The 18230-nt window shown below is 40.2% G+C and overlaps 1 protein-coding gene across 2 annotated transcripts in view; it reads left to right on the plus strand.

Annotated features, from left to right (window-relative positions):
• Positions 1-1359: 1359 nt before the first annotated feature.
• NRDC (nardilysin convertase) overlaps positions 1360-18230 on the plus strand; it is an 88634-nt gene continuing 71763 nt past the window's right edge. For both annotated transcript variants that reach the window (XM_055341597.1, XM_055341598.1), the window contains exon 1: positions 1360-1830. In XM_055341597.1, the coding sequence (XP_055197572.1) occupies positions 1490-1830 (341 nt within the window). In that variant the 5' untranslated portion in view covers positions 1360-1489. The remainder of the gene's footprint in view (positions 1831-18230) is intronic.

Consider the following 18230-nt stretch of genomic DNA (forward strand, 5'->3'; position numbering starts at 1 on the left):
TTCAATTAATTTATCGTGTCTGTTGTCCTAGTTCAGGTTTTCATCATCTGCCTGAATCACTGCACTTACACGTCCCAACTCCTTATTCGCTTATCCTGTATTATTTGTCGTCTTAGCACTCACTGTTGTTCCAACAGATCATTGATTTTATTGTCCGTTTACACCGTCAGAACCTAAGCCCCAGGGCGCCGGGCTGGCTTCGTTGGTACACATGCCACCCTGCAGCTCAGCCTGAGTTGGAGCCCCACATTGCGGGTAGTTTACCTAAAAGAGTAAAAAAAAAAAAAAAAAAAAAAAAAAAAAAGTAAAAATGCCAGCCCCATAAAGACAAGTTTGTTGTTGCTGTTGTTTTTGTTTTTTGTTCATGACTGCATTCCCTGAATCTGGAGCTCAGGAGGCCCAGAAAAATTTAAGTACCTTTAACAGTCATCAATACCGCTTTCTGCTTGATCCTTCTCCCTTCATTTATATGTATTTCTTCCCTTTATGTGTGGGGATCTTTGGCTTCATAGTGCCGGCACATCGGATCTTGCTAACATGTCGGTTTCAGGAACAGTCTGAGTGACCGCCAGCCTAGTAACATTACAGACAAAAAAACCTCTGGAAAAAAGTACATGAAGGAAGCAGCCAGACGCAGGCGGCCACTAGACACAGAGCAGGCGCAGCTAGAGGCCGCGCGGGCCGGCGCCCGGACGGAGCCCGGATCCGCGGGGCGGAACTAGCGTCGCGCCGCTCGCCCCGCCTCCTCGGGGTCCGGCGCTGGCCAAGGTCGCCGCGCGGTCAGCCGTAGGACCGCAGGCGCCCAGCGCAGCTTCGCTGCCTCGCAGCTTCCATCCGGCGGCGAAAAACACTTCCGGCGTCCCGCTTCTACGTGCTGAGTCACGGCCGGAGGCTAAGCCCTGGGTGTGAAGGACGGAACACAAAAAAATGTATAACGGGGGAAAAAAAGTCTTGGGAACTCATTTTCTCCACTCGCTTCTCAATTTTCTCCGCCGGGTAATATTTTTCTCAGAGGCGCGGAGCATTATCCTGTATCCGCCTCACAGCGACACCCCGCGTTACGTCATAAACGCGGCGCCAGCGCTTTTCTTCCCGTCGTCCTCCGCGCCACTCTCTCCGCCTCTTCTTCCTTGCCCCGCCCACCCTGGGTTTCCCGGTGCTCCGAGAATCCGGCCGGGTCTCTTTGGTTCCTTTTATTCCGTTTCCATTGGTGGTTTGCGTGCGCGTGACCTCCTTTCTTGCCTTCTAATTGGCCAGAGTCGGCAGCGTCACCGGCGGCCGGGCGGGCTGGGGATGAGGGAAGCTGCCGTGAGGCAGACCGGATAGGGGGAGGGGTTCAGGCCTGTCCTCCCCTGCGGCTGCGGCAGCACCAGCGCCAGCGCCAGCGCCGGCCGCTGCCGCCCCTGGAACGCGGAGGAGGAGGAGCGGCTGGAGGAGGGGGAGGAGGTCCCCGGCGAGCGGGATGCCCATCGCTCCGGCTTGGTGGTGAATGCTGAGGAGAGTCGCGGTTGCTGCAGTCTGTGCCACCGGGGGGAAGTTGTGGTGTGAGGCCGGGCGGGAGCTCGCAGCGCTGTGGAGAATCCGGGCGCGGGGTCCGTGCGAAGACTCGGTTGCTGCCAGACCCCTGCTCCCTCCAACCATGCCTGGAAGGAACAAGGCGAAGTCGACCTGCAGCTGTCCCGACCTGCAGCCCAATGGGCAGGATTTGGGCGAGAGCGGCCGGGCTGCCCGTCTGGGAGCTGATGAATCTGAGGAGGAGGGACGGAGGGGGTCTTTTAACGCCGGAGACCCCGAAATCGTCAAGTCTCCTAGCGACCCCAAGCAGTACCGGTGAGGCGTGGACCGGGGAGGCGTGGACCGGGAAGGCGAGCCGGGCGCGGGCCCCTCGGTTGCTGACGCCGTCACTTCTTGTCTCTGTCTCCTGAAGGAGCGACAGGGGCTCTCTTCACCGCGAGCGCTTCCTCGGGCGGGGGCGGACAGGGCCCTCGGGGCTTCCGTGTGGTGTCAGCTGGGAAGGCCGGGAGGCTCGGGCCCTGGGAGGAGTCGGCGCGTTAGACGGGGAAGGGCTGCTCGAGTTGTTTTGACGTTCGCTACAGCAAGAGTGGAGGGTTCTCTGGAGGCGGCGGTCTGGGTGGTGCGGGAGCCCTGGCGTTACGTGAGGGAGTTTAATCCTGGGGAGGATGTTTAAGAGGCAAATTATCACTATCCAGAAATAAGCAGGTGCCTTTGGTTGAAAGAGGGGGTAAAACTAATGCGGTGGAAGTTAGAGGATGGTGCGGCTTAAGTAAAAGAAGGCGGGCATCATAGCTGACCTAAGATGAAGGGGCTGGTTTCCCTGGGTTGTTCCTCATTTACTAGAGTGTTTGGGGATCTCTTCCAAGGTCTTGTTAGAGAGGACTTGGCGCTCAGTTGGGTGAGTCATAGAAGACACTGTGAGGTTTCTTCGAATCCTGAAACTGTCTACTTTTGTTCTGGGATCCTCCAAACATCTCTAATAGCTGGTAGCTTAGTACCATCTAAATATTTCTTTCAGAGGTAGCTTATTTCATACAATGTTGTGACTGTGATGTTTTGTAAAGAGAGATTGTATTGTCCAAAAACTTCATTCTCCAGCTTGAGGAAATTAAGATCCAGAGAGTTGGCTTCTTCCTTAGAATTACACAGCTAAGTAACAGCTGAGAATGAAAACCCTGTCCATTTGACACCAAATCCAGTGTACCATTTGCTGATTTTTATAATGTTCTTACTCCTATGGGGTTGGAAGGTGAAGGATTCTAGATCCCAATTTCTTATAAGCCTCTACGGTGTTAGAGCAGGAAAGAACCTTGGAGATAATCTTTTCCACTCCCCATTTCTCCCATTTGACAGATGACTGAAACTGAGGTCTGGAAAGAAGTGATTTAGCCCCAAGTTTAAGACTGGCGTAATTTCTCCTTTCACTCCCAGTCTAGGATTTACAGTACACACAACTCCTGGGGTCCCTGGGTGGCGCAGCGGTTTAGCGCCTGCCTTTGGCCCAGGGCGCAATCCTGGAGACCCGGGATCGAGTCACGTCGGGCTCCCGGTGCATGGAGCCTGCTTCTCCCTTTGCCTGTGTCTCTGCCTCTCTCTCTCTATCTGTGTGACTGTCATAAATAAATAAAAAAATAAAAATTAAAAAAAAAAAACAGTACACAACTCCTTGTGCTGTTTTTTTTGCGAGCTGCAGGGTCAAGAAATCTTTGTGGATGGGCTAAATTTTCTCTTTTTCTCATTAAAGATGAGAGTGGTTGCTTTAGTAATATGTGAATGAACAAATTGAAACCTTGATAGAAAGTGCTTACTTTCCAGATTAAATGTTAAGTAACAGCTTTAGCTTTTACTGCCTGTGTGAAATTACATATTAACAACTAATGTTTATAGAATATACACTATGTGTCAAATACTGTACTAACTGCTTTAGATATTTCATTTAATGATCTCATTTTGGCAAGTTTATATCACAAATGCTTACATATTACTGTGCACCAGGCATTGTGCTCACTCAAATCTTTTTTTCTTTTTTTTTTTTTTAAGATTTTATTTATTTATTCATGAGACACACACACACACACACACAGAGAGAGAGAGAGAGAGAGAGGCAGAGACACAGGCAGAGGGAGATCTCCAGCAGGCTCCATGCAGGGAGCCCGACACGGGACGGGATCCTGGGTCTGCGGGATCACACTCTGGGCCGAGGGCGGCACTAAACCGGTGAGCCACCCGGGCTGCCCTCTCTTGAAGTTTTTATATGTAGAACCAATCCCTCGTTTCACTGTATTTCAGTAGGGTTTTGTACATGGCCTGTTACAGTATGTATCCATCATATTATAACTATATGTCTTTTGAATGTATGAATAAGCACCAGAGGCAGACCTGATTAAAGGAATATTATGGTGAAATAATGCCTGAAAGATTTACTATTTATTAAGTAATAGCTTGTGGAATTTTACATATGTATACGTGTAATTTGTATTCAGCTTTTTTTGAAATGTTAAACCTACTTGCAGGATATCTTTTTTTTTTTTAAGGGATCTGTGTAGGTGGTAAGTGTTGATTTCCTTCTCATCTGCAAGAATTAACTTTTATGCTGAAATCCTTTAAACATCTATAATAAGAATTAAGGGGCTTCAGGTTGGGAACTGCTGTTCAAATCTTTATTGGTGTAAAGGGGAAGGAAATTCTAGATGGACAGAATTATTTAGCGCAGTCTAAATATAAATTATTTTAATAACGAAGAGCACTCTGGAAATTTGGATTGACTTAAGTATAAAACACTGGGGCACCTGGCTGGTTCAGTCTGTGGAAAATGCGACTTTTTTTTTTTTAAAGCTTTCATTTATTTGTTCATGAGAGACACACAGAGAGAGGTGGAGACCCAGACAGAGGGAGAAGCAGGCTCCATGCAGGAAGCCCGATGTGGGACTCGATTCCAGGACTCCAGGATCACGCCCTGAGCCAAAGGCAGATGCTCAGCTGCTGAGCCACCCAGGTGTCCCAAGCATGCAACTCTTGATCTTGGGGTTGTGAGTTTGAGTCCCATGCTGGGTGTAGAGGTTGTTTAAAAATAAATTCTTAGGGGATCCCTGGGTGGCTCGGTGGTTTAACGCCTGCCTTTGGCCCAGGGCCTGATCCTGGAGTCCTGGGATCGACTCCCACGTCGGGCTCCCTGCATGAGCCTGCTTCTCCCTCGGCCTGTGTCTCTGCCTCTCTTTCTCTCTCTGTGTCTATCATGAATAAATAAATAAAATCTTAAAAAAATAAATTCTTTAAAAAAAAAGTGTAAACACTTTTCTTGTTTAATCGGTTTGTAAAAAGACCTGTCTTTTTCTGTGGGGAAGGGGAGAACAATATGAAAAGGCTTGCAAGCTTTTTAATTTAAATTTGTTCAGACTATTAGAAGTGAGAAGACAGTTATCGTAATTAAATTCTCAATATGCTATAGAAAATAATGGATGTGTGCTGAAAAAGGTACAGGTTATTTCTGAATGTTATATTGTTTACTATTATTTGCAGAGGAACAGAGGGATGTTCACAATTTAAGTGAACATCTGCTGGCTTCCCAAAGTTAGGAGTGGGGTGACACACTTCTGAACAGAAGCTCTAGGCAAATCTCAGATATCAGAACATCAGAGAACATTTTCTTTTGTATTGGATGGGAAGAACATGGATTTATTTCTTGACCTTTTCAGCTGGAACCCCTGGAATAGTAATGCTTTTTTTGGTATAGGCAGTACTTGCAGTGTGGTATATACACCTTATTGGTAATATTATAGATTCTGAGAGCTACCAGAGAGATCGTGTACTTATTCATAAATTCTAGGAACTTGGGACAATCCAACCTCTTGGTCTGATACCTGAATTTAAAACTTAATTTCAATTGTACCTTCTTAGTCTTGTAAAGTGGAGACAAATTTGATCTTACCTTGTGAGATTCAAGCTCAGTTAACAAAGTGAGGGCTTCTAAGGTTAAAATACATTAATCTTCTGAATACTAATATGACTTTAATAAATGTATTTTTGTTACCATTCCTTAGACTGATTTCTTCAATGTGAGTTGATGGGCTGGTAAGCATAGGAACAGTCTTAACTAAAATGTTCCTTTTGGAAATAAGATTTAGCATTAAAAAGCTCTCAAGAATCTAGTTCATCTAGATTCCTGGTAGAGTTAGGGAGCAGATACTGGAGGACAAATGCATTAAATGTAATAGGTGCTAAGATGTGTAAGTATGGCATTTTTAGTCCTTTTTGTATCTAGTTTTCCATCATTACTTATGTGACCTTGAGCACATTAACTTATCTCTGTAAGGCTGAAGATCTTTAAGGACACAGAAGAGCAGCCCGAAAATCATTGGAATGGAAAAGGAAGCAGGAGAAAAACTAGATGATAGTGTCCCCTCTCTCCCCTCCCTTTTTAAAATGAGGAGCCAGTGGAGAAAAATGCTTTAAGCAAGGAGTGATCATTATTTGATTATTCTGAGAAGTCAGGTAATATAAGAACTGAGAACAGTCTCATGGAGACCCAAGAAATTATTTGGCTCCAGTGAAAGCAGTTTCAAAGGAATGGAAGGAAACTAGATTGTAGTGAGTTATGAAGTGAGAAATTTTAGATAGTGAGATAGACATTTCTAAAGAAGTTTTTTTGTTGTTTTGTTTTGTTTTTTTAAAGATTTTATTTATTCATGAGAGACACACAGAGGGAGGCAGAGAGACAGGCAGAGGGAGAAGCAGGCTTCATTATTCATCTATCTTTGGGTACTTAGGTTGCTTCCATATCTTGGCTACTGTAAATAATGCAGTAAATATAGGGGTGTGTAGACCTTTTTGAATTCGTATTTTTGTTTTTCTTGGATAAGTACCCAGAAGTGGAATTATTGGATTCTATGGTACTTGCATTTTTAGTTTTTGAGGAATCTCTATACAGTTTTCCAAAGTGATTGTACCAATTTACACACTCACTAATAGTGCATAATGGTTCCTTTTTCTTTACATCCTTGCCTTGTTATTACTTGTCTTTAGCTATTCTGACTGGTGTGAGGTGATTTCCCATTGTGGTTTTGATTTGTGATTAGTAAGCATCTTTTCATGTTTCTGTTGGCCATCTGTATGATTTCTTTGGAAATGTGTTTATTCAGGTCTTCTGCCCATTTTTAATCAGATTATATTTCGGTATTGAGTTGTAGGAGTTCTTTATTCTGGATATTAATCTTTAATGGATATATCTTTTGTAAATACCTTCTCCCATTCAGGAGGTTGCCTTTTTGTTTTGTTGGTGGCTTCATTCACTGCAAAAGCTTTTAGCTTGATACAGTCCCTGTTTATTTTTGGTCTTGTTATCCCTTACCTGGGTAAACATAGCCAGGAAAATGTTGCTAAGGTTGATGTCCAAGAGATTACTGCTTGTGTTTTCTTTTAGGACTTTAATGGTTTTAGTTAGGTGTTACATTTAGGTCTTTAATCATTTTGAGGTTTTTTTTTTTTTTTTGTGTGTGTGTATGGTGTAAGACTGGTTCCGTTCCATTCTTTCGCATGTAGTTGTCCAGTTTTCCCCACCACTGTTTATTGAAGAGACCGTCTTTTTCTCATTGTATATTTTTGCCTTCTTTGTCATAGGTTATTGGCCATATAACCATGTATTGGTTTATTTCTGTGCTCTCTATTGTATTCCATTGATCTGTGTACCTGTTTTGTGCTAGTACCATATTGTTTTGATATATATTTAAAAAATGGTCATGAACATTTGCTTATTATTTTTCATTATACTTTGTTTACCTAGTGGTCCATTGTGTAGATATATCATAATTTAATTATTACCATTTTATTAGATAGATCATCAATTTTCTTTACCTAAGAAGCCTGTTTATTCCCTGCATAATCCTTTGGGAGTGAACCCGGTCATAGTGAATTTGGTAGGTATGTAGGGTAACCTCTGGTGATCTGGTCTATTTCAAGGATATTCTCTAATTAGGAGATCTGACAGACAAGAAGATTGGTTTATTTGGGCCTTCCACTCTGACCTAGCCTCATATTCATACTGTTTCCCAGAATGAAGTCAATCCAACTTAGAGGAAACTGAGTAGATTATAGACTCCTATTATAGATCCTTTCTAGTATTGGGGGCAGGGGGCTGGAAGGGCTCAATTATATGGTTGGACCAGAATTTAACTATTTCCAGAAGGGTAGGAAATAGATTGTAGTTTGAAAAGTTAACTTGGTCCTTTGGAGAGATGTTCAGAGAGATTTTATATTTTTATTACTACCACCAACAGTAATCTTGCTTCTTCTAATAATGAGAATTGGCATTTGTTGAATGCTTACTATGTACGAAGTCCTGTTCCAAGGAGTTTATGTAGATTATCTCATTTAATCTTCGTAGTAACCCTATTAGGTAGTGCTCTTATTACATGATAGCCTAAAAAGCCGTTCTGTGAAAACACATTTTGAGCAGCTACTGAGCCCTGATTAGTACAAATATGGATTGTGTTCTCTCATTTGTTTCCTTATAACCATAACTTCTTACCATAACAAACTCTAAGCTCCTCCATTTTTGGTTTCTTTCTAGCTTTATCTTCTGTTGTGCTGTTTTGTACTCTTTTTCTTGGCACATGCTGTACCCTCTGGTCCCGTTTGCCTTGTGAGTTGAAGCATTACCTCCTTTTGAATCCTTTTATATATGTATGTAATCTTTGTGATCCAGAGTTGCATGCTGTACTGACTGAGCCAGCCAGGTGCCCCTTGTGAATTCCTTCTGACTCTTACTTCAGTCTTTCCCTTTCACCAGTGAGTTATTTACAACTTTATATACATACCACTGTAGCAGATTTTTTCAAGCTGTTTTATATATGTTTCATTTATCTTTCCCCTTATTCTGAAATTTTTGTAGGGAGGGGTTTTGTCTTTTTGAGTCTTCGCATACCTTTTCTTCTGTTACTAATAAATCATGCTTGTACCTCTAAGAACTCTCTCCATTTGTGCACGAGCTCCCATCCTCTCCTTATTGATGCTATCCATCAATTATTCTAGCAGTTTTCCCCCTTCTGCATCATCATATTCCCCCTTTACTTTTTTTTATTCCCCCTTTACTAATCATGTCCATAAGTATACAAATATGTTGTAATTGTTCCTGTCATCAGGAAAAAGACATTTCTTTACTCCATATCCCCTCTGAGTTACGCCGTTCCAGCTACTCAAATTTCTTTTTATTTATAGCAGAGCTTGTTATAAGAATTGTCTATTCTTGGAGCACCTGGGTGGCTCTGTCAGTTGAGCCTCTGACTCTTGGTTTCAGCTCAGGTCTTGATCTCATGGGTTGTGGGATTGAGCTCTGAGTGAAGCTTCACGCTTAGCGGGGTGTCTGCTAGAAGATTCTCTCCCTTTGCCTCTCCCCCCCTACTCATGTATGTACATGCACATTCTCTCTCTCTCATAAATAAATAAATCTTTAAAAAAAAGAATTGTACTTGAAATTTGCAGTTCAGGTACTCCTATTATCTTTTTTTTTGAGATAATGTCCATTTTAATCTGTAATTTTTTTTCATTTAGTAAATGATTTATACCTTTCATTGCCATTTGTATGTTCCACAGCATCATTAAAATTTTTTTTAATTGATGTATAGTTGACACTCCCATTATTTCTTGAACTCAGAATGGTCTTTTGCCATTATTGCTATATTAAAATAGCTGTTTTCAGGATCACCAATATCCTTTTTAGTTGGTCAGTTCTCAAGTTTTTACCTTACTTGGCCTTTCAATGTCATATGACATGGTTAATCATTCTTTCCCTCTTGAAATGCTTTTTTCAAATGGCTGCCAGGTCAATCAATACTGTTCTAGTTCTCTTACTGCCTCATTCAAAGATTCCTCCTTATCTCTTTGACCTCTGAATTTTGGAGTGCTGAGGCTTCAGTCCTCAGACCTTTTTCCCCCCGTTTTGCTCCTTGTGTTATCCAGCTTCATTGGCTTTAAATAGCACTCTATATAAAGTAACAATTTTACTCAAGTTCCCCAATCTTTATACTCTTTCTTATTTTATGTTTTTTCATAGCACTTACTGCCATTTGATATACTATATATTTACTGGTTTGTGAGAACAAGGAGCTTCTTTTGTTCACTGCTGTATCAGCAGTGCCTAGATTAGTGCCTGTCTCATAGTCTTGCTTTCATTTCTTACTCGTTCATCCTTTTCTCCTCTGGCCTGATTGTTAGATAAAGATATGTTTTTCAGGGACACCTGGGTGGCTCAGTGATTGGGTGCCTGCCTTCGGCTTGGATTATGATCTCAGGATCTGGGATCGAGTCCCGCATCAGGCTCCCTGTGAGTAGCCTGCTTCTCCCTCTGCCTCTCTCTCTCTTTCTGTGTGTCTCTCATGAATAAATAAAACCTTAAAAAAAAAAATCTGTTTTTCAGTCTTTTTTTTTTATCATTTTATTTCTCACTTTTGTTGCAGAGCAAAAAATTTTTTTAAAGAACTAAAAATGTACCAAGAGAGTTGAAGCTCTTTATAAACTCCTCACATTTCATTCCCTACCCTCTTTTCCCACTATTAATCAGTATATAAATTAGATATATATACCATTCCTATGTATATTTTTATACTTTAATATACATAACAATAATATACACTGTTTATAAACAGTGTATATTATTGTTATGAGACATATAAGTAGAAATTGTCAGATGTCTCAGAACCTGCTTTTTTTGTTGTTTAACATTGCTTTTGAGATTTGTTGATGCTAATAAGTATAATACTGTGTTAAATGCTGTTTAGTTATATCTTGTATGAATACATCATAATTTATCTGTTTTCCTATTACTGGTCATTTAGATTATACCCAATTTTCTGTTTGTTTTTTTAAATTTTCTTTTCTTTTTTTTTTTTAAATTTTATTTATTGTGATGAGAGAGAGAGAGAGAGAGAGAGAGAGAGAGAGAGAGAGGCAGAGACACAGGCAGAGGGAGAAGCAGGCTCCATGCACCGGGAGCCCGACGTGGGACTCGATCCCGGGTCTCCAGGATCGCGCCCCGGGCCAAAGGCAGGCGCTAAACCGCTGCGCCACCCAGGGATCCCCTAAATTTTATTTTCTTTTTATTTTAACATTTAACTTGTTCCCAGTGTTCAGTGAACATTTTATACTTGACACCTTGGTCACATATTTGAGAATTTATCTATATACCTATGAGTGAAACAACTCATTTTTAACTAGATGTTGCCAAAGTACTCTTCTAATTGGTTGTACTATTTTTACATTTATGCCAATAGAGCACTACGATTCCTCCTTCTGTACCTTTCTACCAACTCTTGATACTGTTAGATTTTAAAAAATTATTGAGAATCTGATCTGTAGGAAATATTTTTCTCTTTTATTTTTTTTTTTAGAGAGAGTGAGCAGGCACGGAATTGCTTGATCATTGAGTGGAGGGGAAGCAGGTAAGGGAGAGAGAAACTCTTAATTAGGCTCCATTCCCTGCTTGGAGCCCAACACAGGGCTCAGTCTCATGAGCCTGGGCAGAAATCAAGAGTTGAATGGATGCTGGGCAGCCCTGGTGGCTCAGTGGTTTAGTGCCACCTTCAGCCCAGAGCATGATCCTGGAGACCTGGGATCGAGTCCCACGTTAGGCTCCCAGCATGGAGCCTGCTTCTTCCTCTGCCTGTCTCTCTGCACCGCCCCCCCCCCCCCCCCAGTCTCTCAGGAATAAAATCTTAAAAAAAAAAAATAAAAAGAGTTGGATGCTTAACCAGCTGAGCCACTCAGGTGCTCCTGTTTTTCTCTTCTAAAAAGTCCTTTTGTTTGCATTTTCTCTTATTACTAATAAGATCAAGCATTGCTTCATGTTTCCTGGCCATTTGAATTTCTCCTTTTATGAAGTGCCCTTCTCCTTTTATGAATTCCTTTTATGAACTTCTGAGGGGAGTATTCTTCTTTTCCTCTTTATTTTTTTTAAGGATTTTTATTTACTTATTCATGAGAGGCACACAGAGGCAGAGACATAGGCAGAGGGAGAGGCAGGCTCTTGCGGGGAGCCTGATGTGGGACTCGATCCCAGGACCCCGAGGTCATGACCTGAGCTAAAGACAGACGCTCAACCACGGAGCCGCCCAGGTGCCCCCTTCTTTTCCTCTTTAAAATGGACTTGTAAGAATTCTTTATATATTTTGAATCCTTTGTTGATATGAGTTACAAATATATTTTCTAAGTCTATATAGCTTATTTTCACCCTTTGTTTATAAAGTCTCAAAATTTAATTAGATTTTTTTTCATCTTTATATTTATGGTTTGCTTTTTTTCATCTGATTTATTTTCTGGAAGTTTTACAGTTTTGCTTTTTATATTTGGGTATGGATCTAATTTTATTAATGTTTTATAAAAATATGTACAACCAATTGTCCAAGCATACCTTATGACTATCCCAGAAGTCATTAGATGTTTTTTGTAAAGGGCTATGTAATAAATATTTTAGGCTTGGTCAGTCGAGGCAAAATTAAAGACATTAGTAGGTACTTCTATAACAAGGAAGAAAATCGTATGGTGTTTTGCATAAATGTTATTTTGTAATTTTGGGTTGAATTCATTAAGAAACACTATGGAGGGATGGGCTCAGCAGTTGAGCATCTGCCTGCCTTCGGCTTAGGGCTGATCCCCAGGTCCAGGGATTGAGTACCGCATTGGGCTCCCTACTGCGAGCCTGCTTCTCCCTCTGCCTATATGTCTCTTCCTCTCTTTCTGTGTCTCTCATGAAGAAAGATCTAAATAAAATAGAATCTAAATAAAATCTTTTAAAAAACAAGAAACACTATGGAACCTTCAGAACAAGTTAATTTCCAAAACCATTTGGTGTTTTACAGTAGTTGTTGAGGGATGCTTTTTTTTTTTAATTTTTTATCAAAAGGTTTTATTTATTCATGAGAGACACAGGGAGAGGCAGAGGGAGAAGCAAGCTCCCCACAGGGAGCCTGATGACTTGATCCCAGGACTCGGGGATCATAACTTGAGCTAAAGGCAGACACTCAGTCACTAGCCACCCAAGGGCCCCAAGGCTGTTCTTTTTTTTTTTTAAGATTATTTATTTATTTATTTATTTATTCATTCATTCATTCATTCATTCATTCATTCATTCATGAGAGACAGAGAGAGAGAGAGAGAGGCAGAGACACAGTTAGAAGGAGAAGCAGGCTCCATGCAGGGAACCCGATGTGGGACTCGATCCTGGGACTCCAGGATCATGCTCTGCGCCAAAGGCAGGCGCTAAACTGCTGAGCCACCCAGGGATCCCCCCAAGGCTGTTCTTTTTCAGAAAAATTCCAGTCTTGGCCTCAAGTTCAAAAATTACAATAAAATGTTTCCATTGCTAAGTCATAGTAAGGTAATTCAAGACATTCAGCTTCTGTTTCTGAGAAAAAAAATTGACAGAACTGACGATTGTAAATGACACTACTAAAAGAGTAAATGACACTACTACCTCACTAATGCATGATAGATTCAAATATTTTCTGTGAAGTACTGTTGATGAATAAGACCATGAAGAATCGTAGGCTTTGAAACACTTCATGAAAGGTAAATTGGTCCAACTAAACCTTTTTTTCTGCTCCATATAAATTTTTACCAACATTAGTGATAATATATATTAGATTCCATTTTTAGTTGTAGTGCATGCATGTTTTCTTGACCCCTTTGAAAATATTCCTGTCTTGGGGTGCAGGGTGGCTCAGTGGTTGAGCGTCTCCTTGGCTCAGGTCGTGATCCTGGATTCCCCAGATCAAATCCCACATCCGTCTGCCTGAATGGTGGCTGGTTCTCCCTCTGCCTGTGTCTCTGTCCCCCCCCCCCCCCGCCCCCGTGCCTTTCATGAATAAATAAATAAAAATCTTAAAAAAATATATTCCTGTCTATAGTTCTTCCATGCAGAATATTCATGGAGTCTAATTGCTCAGTCACTTCAAACTTGGCACTGACTACTCAAATAACTGAGATTTTGGTAACATCTCTTGGCACATTAGGAGTCAAAGTCATTTGCCTTGTTTTTAACTGCCTGTCAGTACTGTTAACTAACGTCCTCAAATCTTGAGCTGTAGTTTTCATGGAAAGGCTAATGGTCTTAGGTTTATTTTCTCTGGATAAATTTCTTCAGCTGCTGCAAATAAACGCAATCTAACTTATCATGGGTGAATAGCTTCTCTTGGCTGACAAAGTGGAGCCACCTAGAAACTTATTTTGGAAAAAAAAAAGAAACTTTTTTTGTTTGCAGTTTCTTTCATTTTTAATTTATGTGAAGAAATTCTGTAATAAGGCATTTCACTTTAAATTTTCTAATTTTTCTGTTTGTTGCTTTCCTGTAAGTTGCAAATATTGTGATGATTATTAAGTCTTGGGAATATTTTATTCTTTTGGCTCAGCTATAATATTAGATAATAAACATAATCCTTTGCTATTATTTGATAACAAAATCCCCACTAACAGTGTGACATTTGAATTCCACTTTTCCTTTCCTTATTAGGACACAATGAATATGTACTGCTACTTAAAAAAAGTTGCACTACAATGATACATGTAGCACTTAAAATGCTGGTGAGTTGTAAGTGCATTGCTGCGATTTTTTTAGGGCCTGGAACAGCAGTGCACAGCAGTGAAAATGCCACATGAGTCTCTGTCACAACTACTCAGCTGTGCTATTGTAAGGAGAATGCAGCCATAGAAAATATGTAAATGAATGAGTGCAGCTCATTCGTGTTCCAATAAAACTTTATTTATGGAGACTGAAATTTGAATTTTTTGTTTAGAGATTTTATTTATTTATTCATGAGAAACACAGAGAGGAGAGAGAGACAGGCAGAGGGAGAAGCAGGCTCTCTATGCAGGGAGCCTGACATGGGACTCAATCCCAGGTCTCCAGGATCACGCCTTGGGCTGAAGGCAGCCCTAAACTGCTGAGCCACCCGGGCTGCCCTGAAATTTGAATTTTAGAGCACTTTGTGTATCATGAAGTATTCTTTCACTGAATTTTTTTCAAGTGTTTAAAATAGGCAAAAATATTTAAAGGGTGTAAGCCATAGTTTCCTAATTCCTGGTATATCTTTTTTCCTATAATGCTAACTCTATCATAGGTTAAGTTTTCTTATATGTGTAGATATTTTTTCAGGGATCTTTATTAAGTTTCATTTCATTGATTTATTTCATTATATCATGGCCTTAAAAGTTCATATTTTATTTATATGGAGGGTTTGTCAAAAAATCTTCATTTATGTAGACTAAAAAAATAACGATTTCTTACTCTTTCCATTTTATTTGACACAAATCTTAATCTAGTTGATTATGTTGCTAAAAATCAACTAATTTCTTTTTCATTAGCCAGGTCTTTTCTGATAATGAAATTTTATATCTAACTCTTCCCACTTCCCTTTCTCTATTTTAATATATATCTAGGGGCACCTGGGTGCCTCAGTTTGTTGAGCATCTGGCTTAGGCTAAGGTCATGATCTCAGGGTCCTGGGGTTGAGGCTGGGATCATACTCCCTCTTCAGTGGGTAGTCTACTTGTCCCTCTCCCTCTGTCCCTCTCCCTGCTTGTGTTCTCTCTTTCTCAAATAAGTAAATAAATCTTAAAATCTCAGTTTTTTGATAAACCAGTATTTACAGTATCCAAATGTTGTTTATACTAAGACATGTACTCTACTATAATTACATTTTCTTTCTTGAGTTGTCCTATTTATCCTTCCTTCCTTGTTTGGTTGCTTCCTTCCTTCCTTTCTTAAGATTTTTATTTATTTGAGAAAGAGAGCATGAGCAAGGGGAAGAAGGGCAGAGGGAAAAGCAGACTCCCCGCTGAACAGGGAGCCCGATGTGGGGCTTGATCCCAGGACCCCCAGGATCACCACATAAGTTGAAGGCAGACCCTTCAGACTGAGCCTCCCAGGTGCTTGTAATTGCCTTATTTTAAGAACAGTATTATTAAGGTACAATTCACATACCATATGATGCATTTATATAAAGTGTATGTAACTCAGTAGCTTTTAGTATATTTAGAGTTGTGCATCCATAACCATAATTTTAGAATATCTTTAATATCTAAAGAGGGAATCCCATACTCCTTACCTGTCAGTCTCCCCAGTTCCCCACCTCCACAACCCTAGGCAAACACTCATCTGGTTTCTGTTTCTTAGATTTACCTATTCTGGACATTTTATATAAATGGAATCATAATTTTTCATCTTTAGTGATTGGCTGCTTTCATTTGGCATAATGGTTTCAAGGTTCATCTGTGTTATACAATGTATCAGTACTTCATTTTTGTTAATGCTGGGTAATATTCCATTATATGAATGTGCCACATTTTATTTATATATTCAATTTTTGGTGGACACTTTTTGACTATTATGAGTAATGTGCAATCAACATACATGTAAAGCTTTTGTGTGAACTTGTTTTTATTTATTTTGGGTATATAAGAAATAGAGATAGACTTGCTGGATCCATGGAAACTAACCATTTGAGGATTTTTCAGACTATTTTCCAAAGTGGCTGTACCATTTTACGTTCCCACTAGCAGTGTAAGATAATTATATCTTCTCTACATCCTCACTAACATTTATTCCTTTTTTTTGTAGTTTCAAGTTTTTATTTAAATTCCAGTTAACATACAGTGCAATACTAGTTTCATGTGTAGAGTTTAGTGATTTATCACTTAGTTAACAACACCTGGTGCTCATCACAAGTGTCCTCCTTACTACTCATCACCCATTTGACCCATTCCCATGCCCATGTCCCTTCCAGCAACCCTCAGTTTGTTCTCTGGAGTTTAAAGTCTGTTTCATGGTTTGCCTCTCTCCCCCTCCTCATGTTCATCTCTTTTGTTTCTTAAATTCTACATATGAGTGAAAACGTATGGTATTTGTCTTTCTCTGACTGACTTGTTTCACTTAGCATGAATAATACTCTCTAGCTCAGTCCATGACTTTGCAAATGGGACGATTTCATTTTCTTTATGTCTGAGTAATATTCTGTTATATATTTATATTTATATATAATATAATAAGCACCTCAGGTGCCCAAGAGGTGCTTTTTAAAAATGTGGTAAACCGGGGTGCCTGGGTGTCTAAGTTGGATAGGCATCTGCCTTCGGCTCAGGTCACAATCTCCACATCCTGGGATTGAGCCCTGCGATTGAGCCCTACATTGGGCTTCCTGCTCAGCAGAGGGTTTCTCCCTCTCCTTTTGCCCCTCCCTCTCCAATTGTGCTTACTCTCTGGCTCTCAGATAAATAAATAACCTGAAAAAATGTGGTAAACCATACACAATAAAATTTACCATTTTAATAATTTTTAAGTGTACAGTTCAGTAGCATTAAGTATGTTCACATTGTTATGCAGCTGTCTCCAGAGCTACTTTTCATCTCAAGTTGGAACTCCAAACTCATTAAACAATAACTCCCTATTTCTTCTTCCCTCCCAGTTTTTAGCCACTATCATTTTACTTTCTTTCAGTGAATATGACTATTCTAGGTAACATATAAGTGAAATCATACACTACTTGTCCTTTGTATGTAGCTTACATCATTTAACATATCTTCAAAATTTAGCCATGTTGTAGCATGTGTCAGAATTTCCTTTTTAAAGCTGAATAATATTCCATTGTATGTATATACTACAGTTCGTTTATGCATTCATCTGTTGGTAGCTGTTGGGTTGTTTGCAGCTTTTAGCTATTGTGAATAATGCTGCTGTGAACATTGATTTACAAATCCTGTTTGAATCCCTGCTTTAAATTTGCTTGTATATATATCCAGAAGTGGTATTGCTCAACCATTTGAGTTCTTTCAGTATATTAGTATTGCTGTGTAATAATCTACCTCACAATATAAGTGACTCAAAGCAATAATGATTTATTATTTCTTAAAACTCTATGGGATAACTGAGCAGCTTTTTGCCTGGGGTCATTTGTATGACTACATTCATTTGGTGGGTTGGCTGGAGCTAGAGTAAAATGGCTTCAATCACATGTTTGGGGCCTTGTTGTTAAGGACAAGAAAGTGGGCCTTGTCTCTGCACAGAATCTCTCTTTATTCATTCTGGCTGGTATTTACATGACAACTGAATCCCAAGAGAATAAAGGCAGAAGCTGCAAGACATCTTGAGGCCCAGACTCAGGGCTCACATCAATTTCAACCACAATGTATAGGACAAAATTGACAAAACTAACCTAGATTCAAGGAGTCAGGAGAAACAGTCTCTAACTCTTGTGGAAAGATTAGCCAGGTCAATAATTGGGGCCATTATTAAAATGGTCAGTTATACTTATAACCTAATAGCTGTTCCGTAGCCAAGGAACCTTGAGAAATGGGGAGGGACTGCCATTTGGGGAGCAAAATGTGCTTCTGGTGAGTCTTAAATGGGGTGGTGTGGTATTATGTTTTAACAAGTAAAGGTATATGTGAGGTTTATTAGCTTGGTTATTTGCAGGAACTATATTGTACCATGCGGTTTTTGTTTTTCATTTTCCTGTTTTTTAAAAACAGTTGTATGGTTAGCCCTAAACTAATGCCACTTCAGCAAGAAGGCTTTAGTTGACTCAGGTCATGTCGGCTTTAATTTGTGGGCTGTTACAGCTTCAGAGCTGCAGCTGGCCTAGAATTATAGACAAAGCACTTAAACAGGGATTTGATTTTTTATTTTAAAGCTTTTTGGGGCATAACAATACTTAATACTTTTTATTGATTTCTTG

The sequence above is a fragment of the Nyctereutes procyonoides genome, unplaced genomic scaffold (assembly GCF_905146905.1).
Source record: "Nyctereutes procyonoides isolate TBG_1078 unplaced genomic scaffold, NYPRO_anot_genome, whole genome shotgun sequence".
Taxonomy (NCBI): domain Eukaryota; kingdom Metazoa; phylum Chordata; class Mammalia; order Carnivora; family Canidae; genus Nyctereutes; species Nyctereutes procyonoides.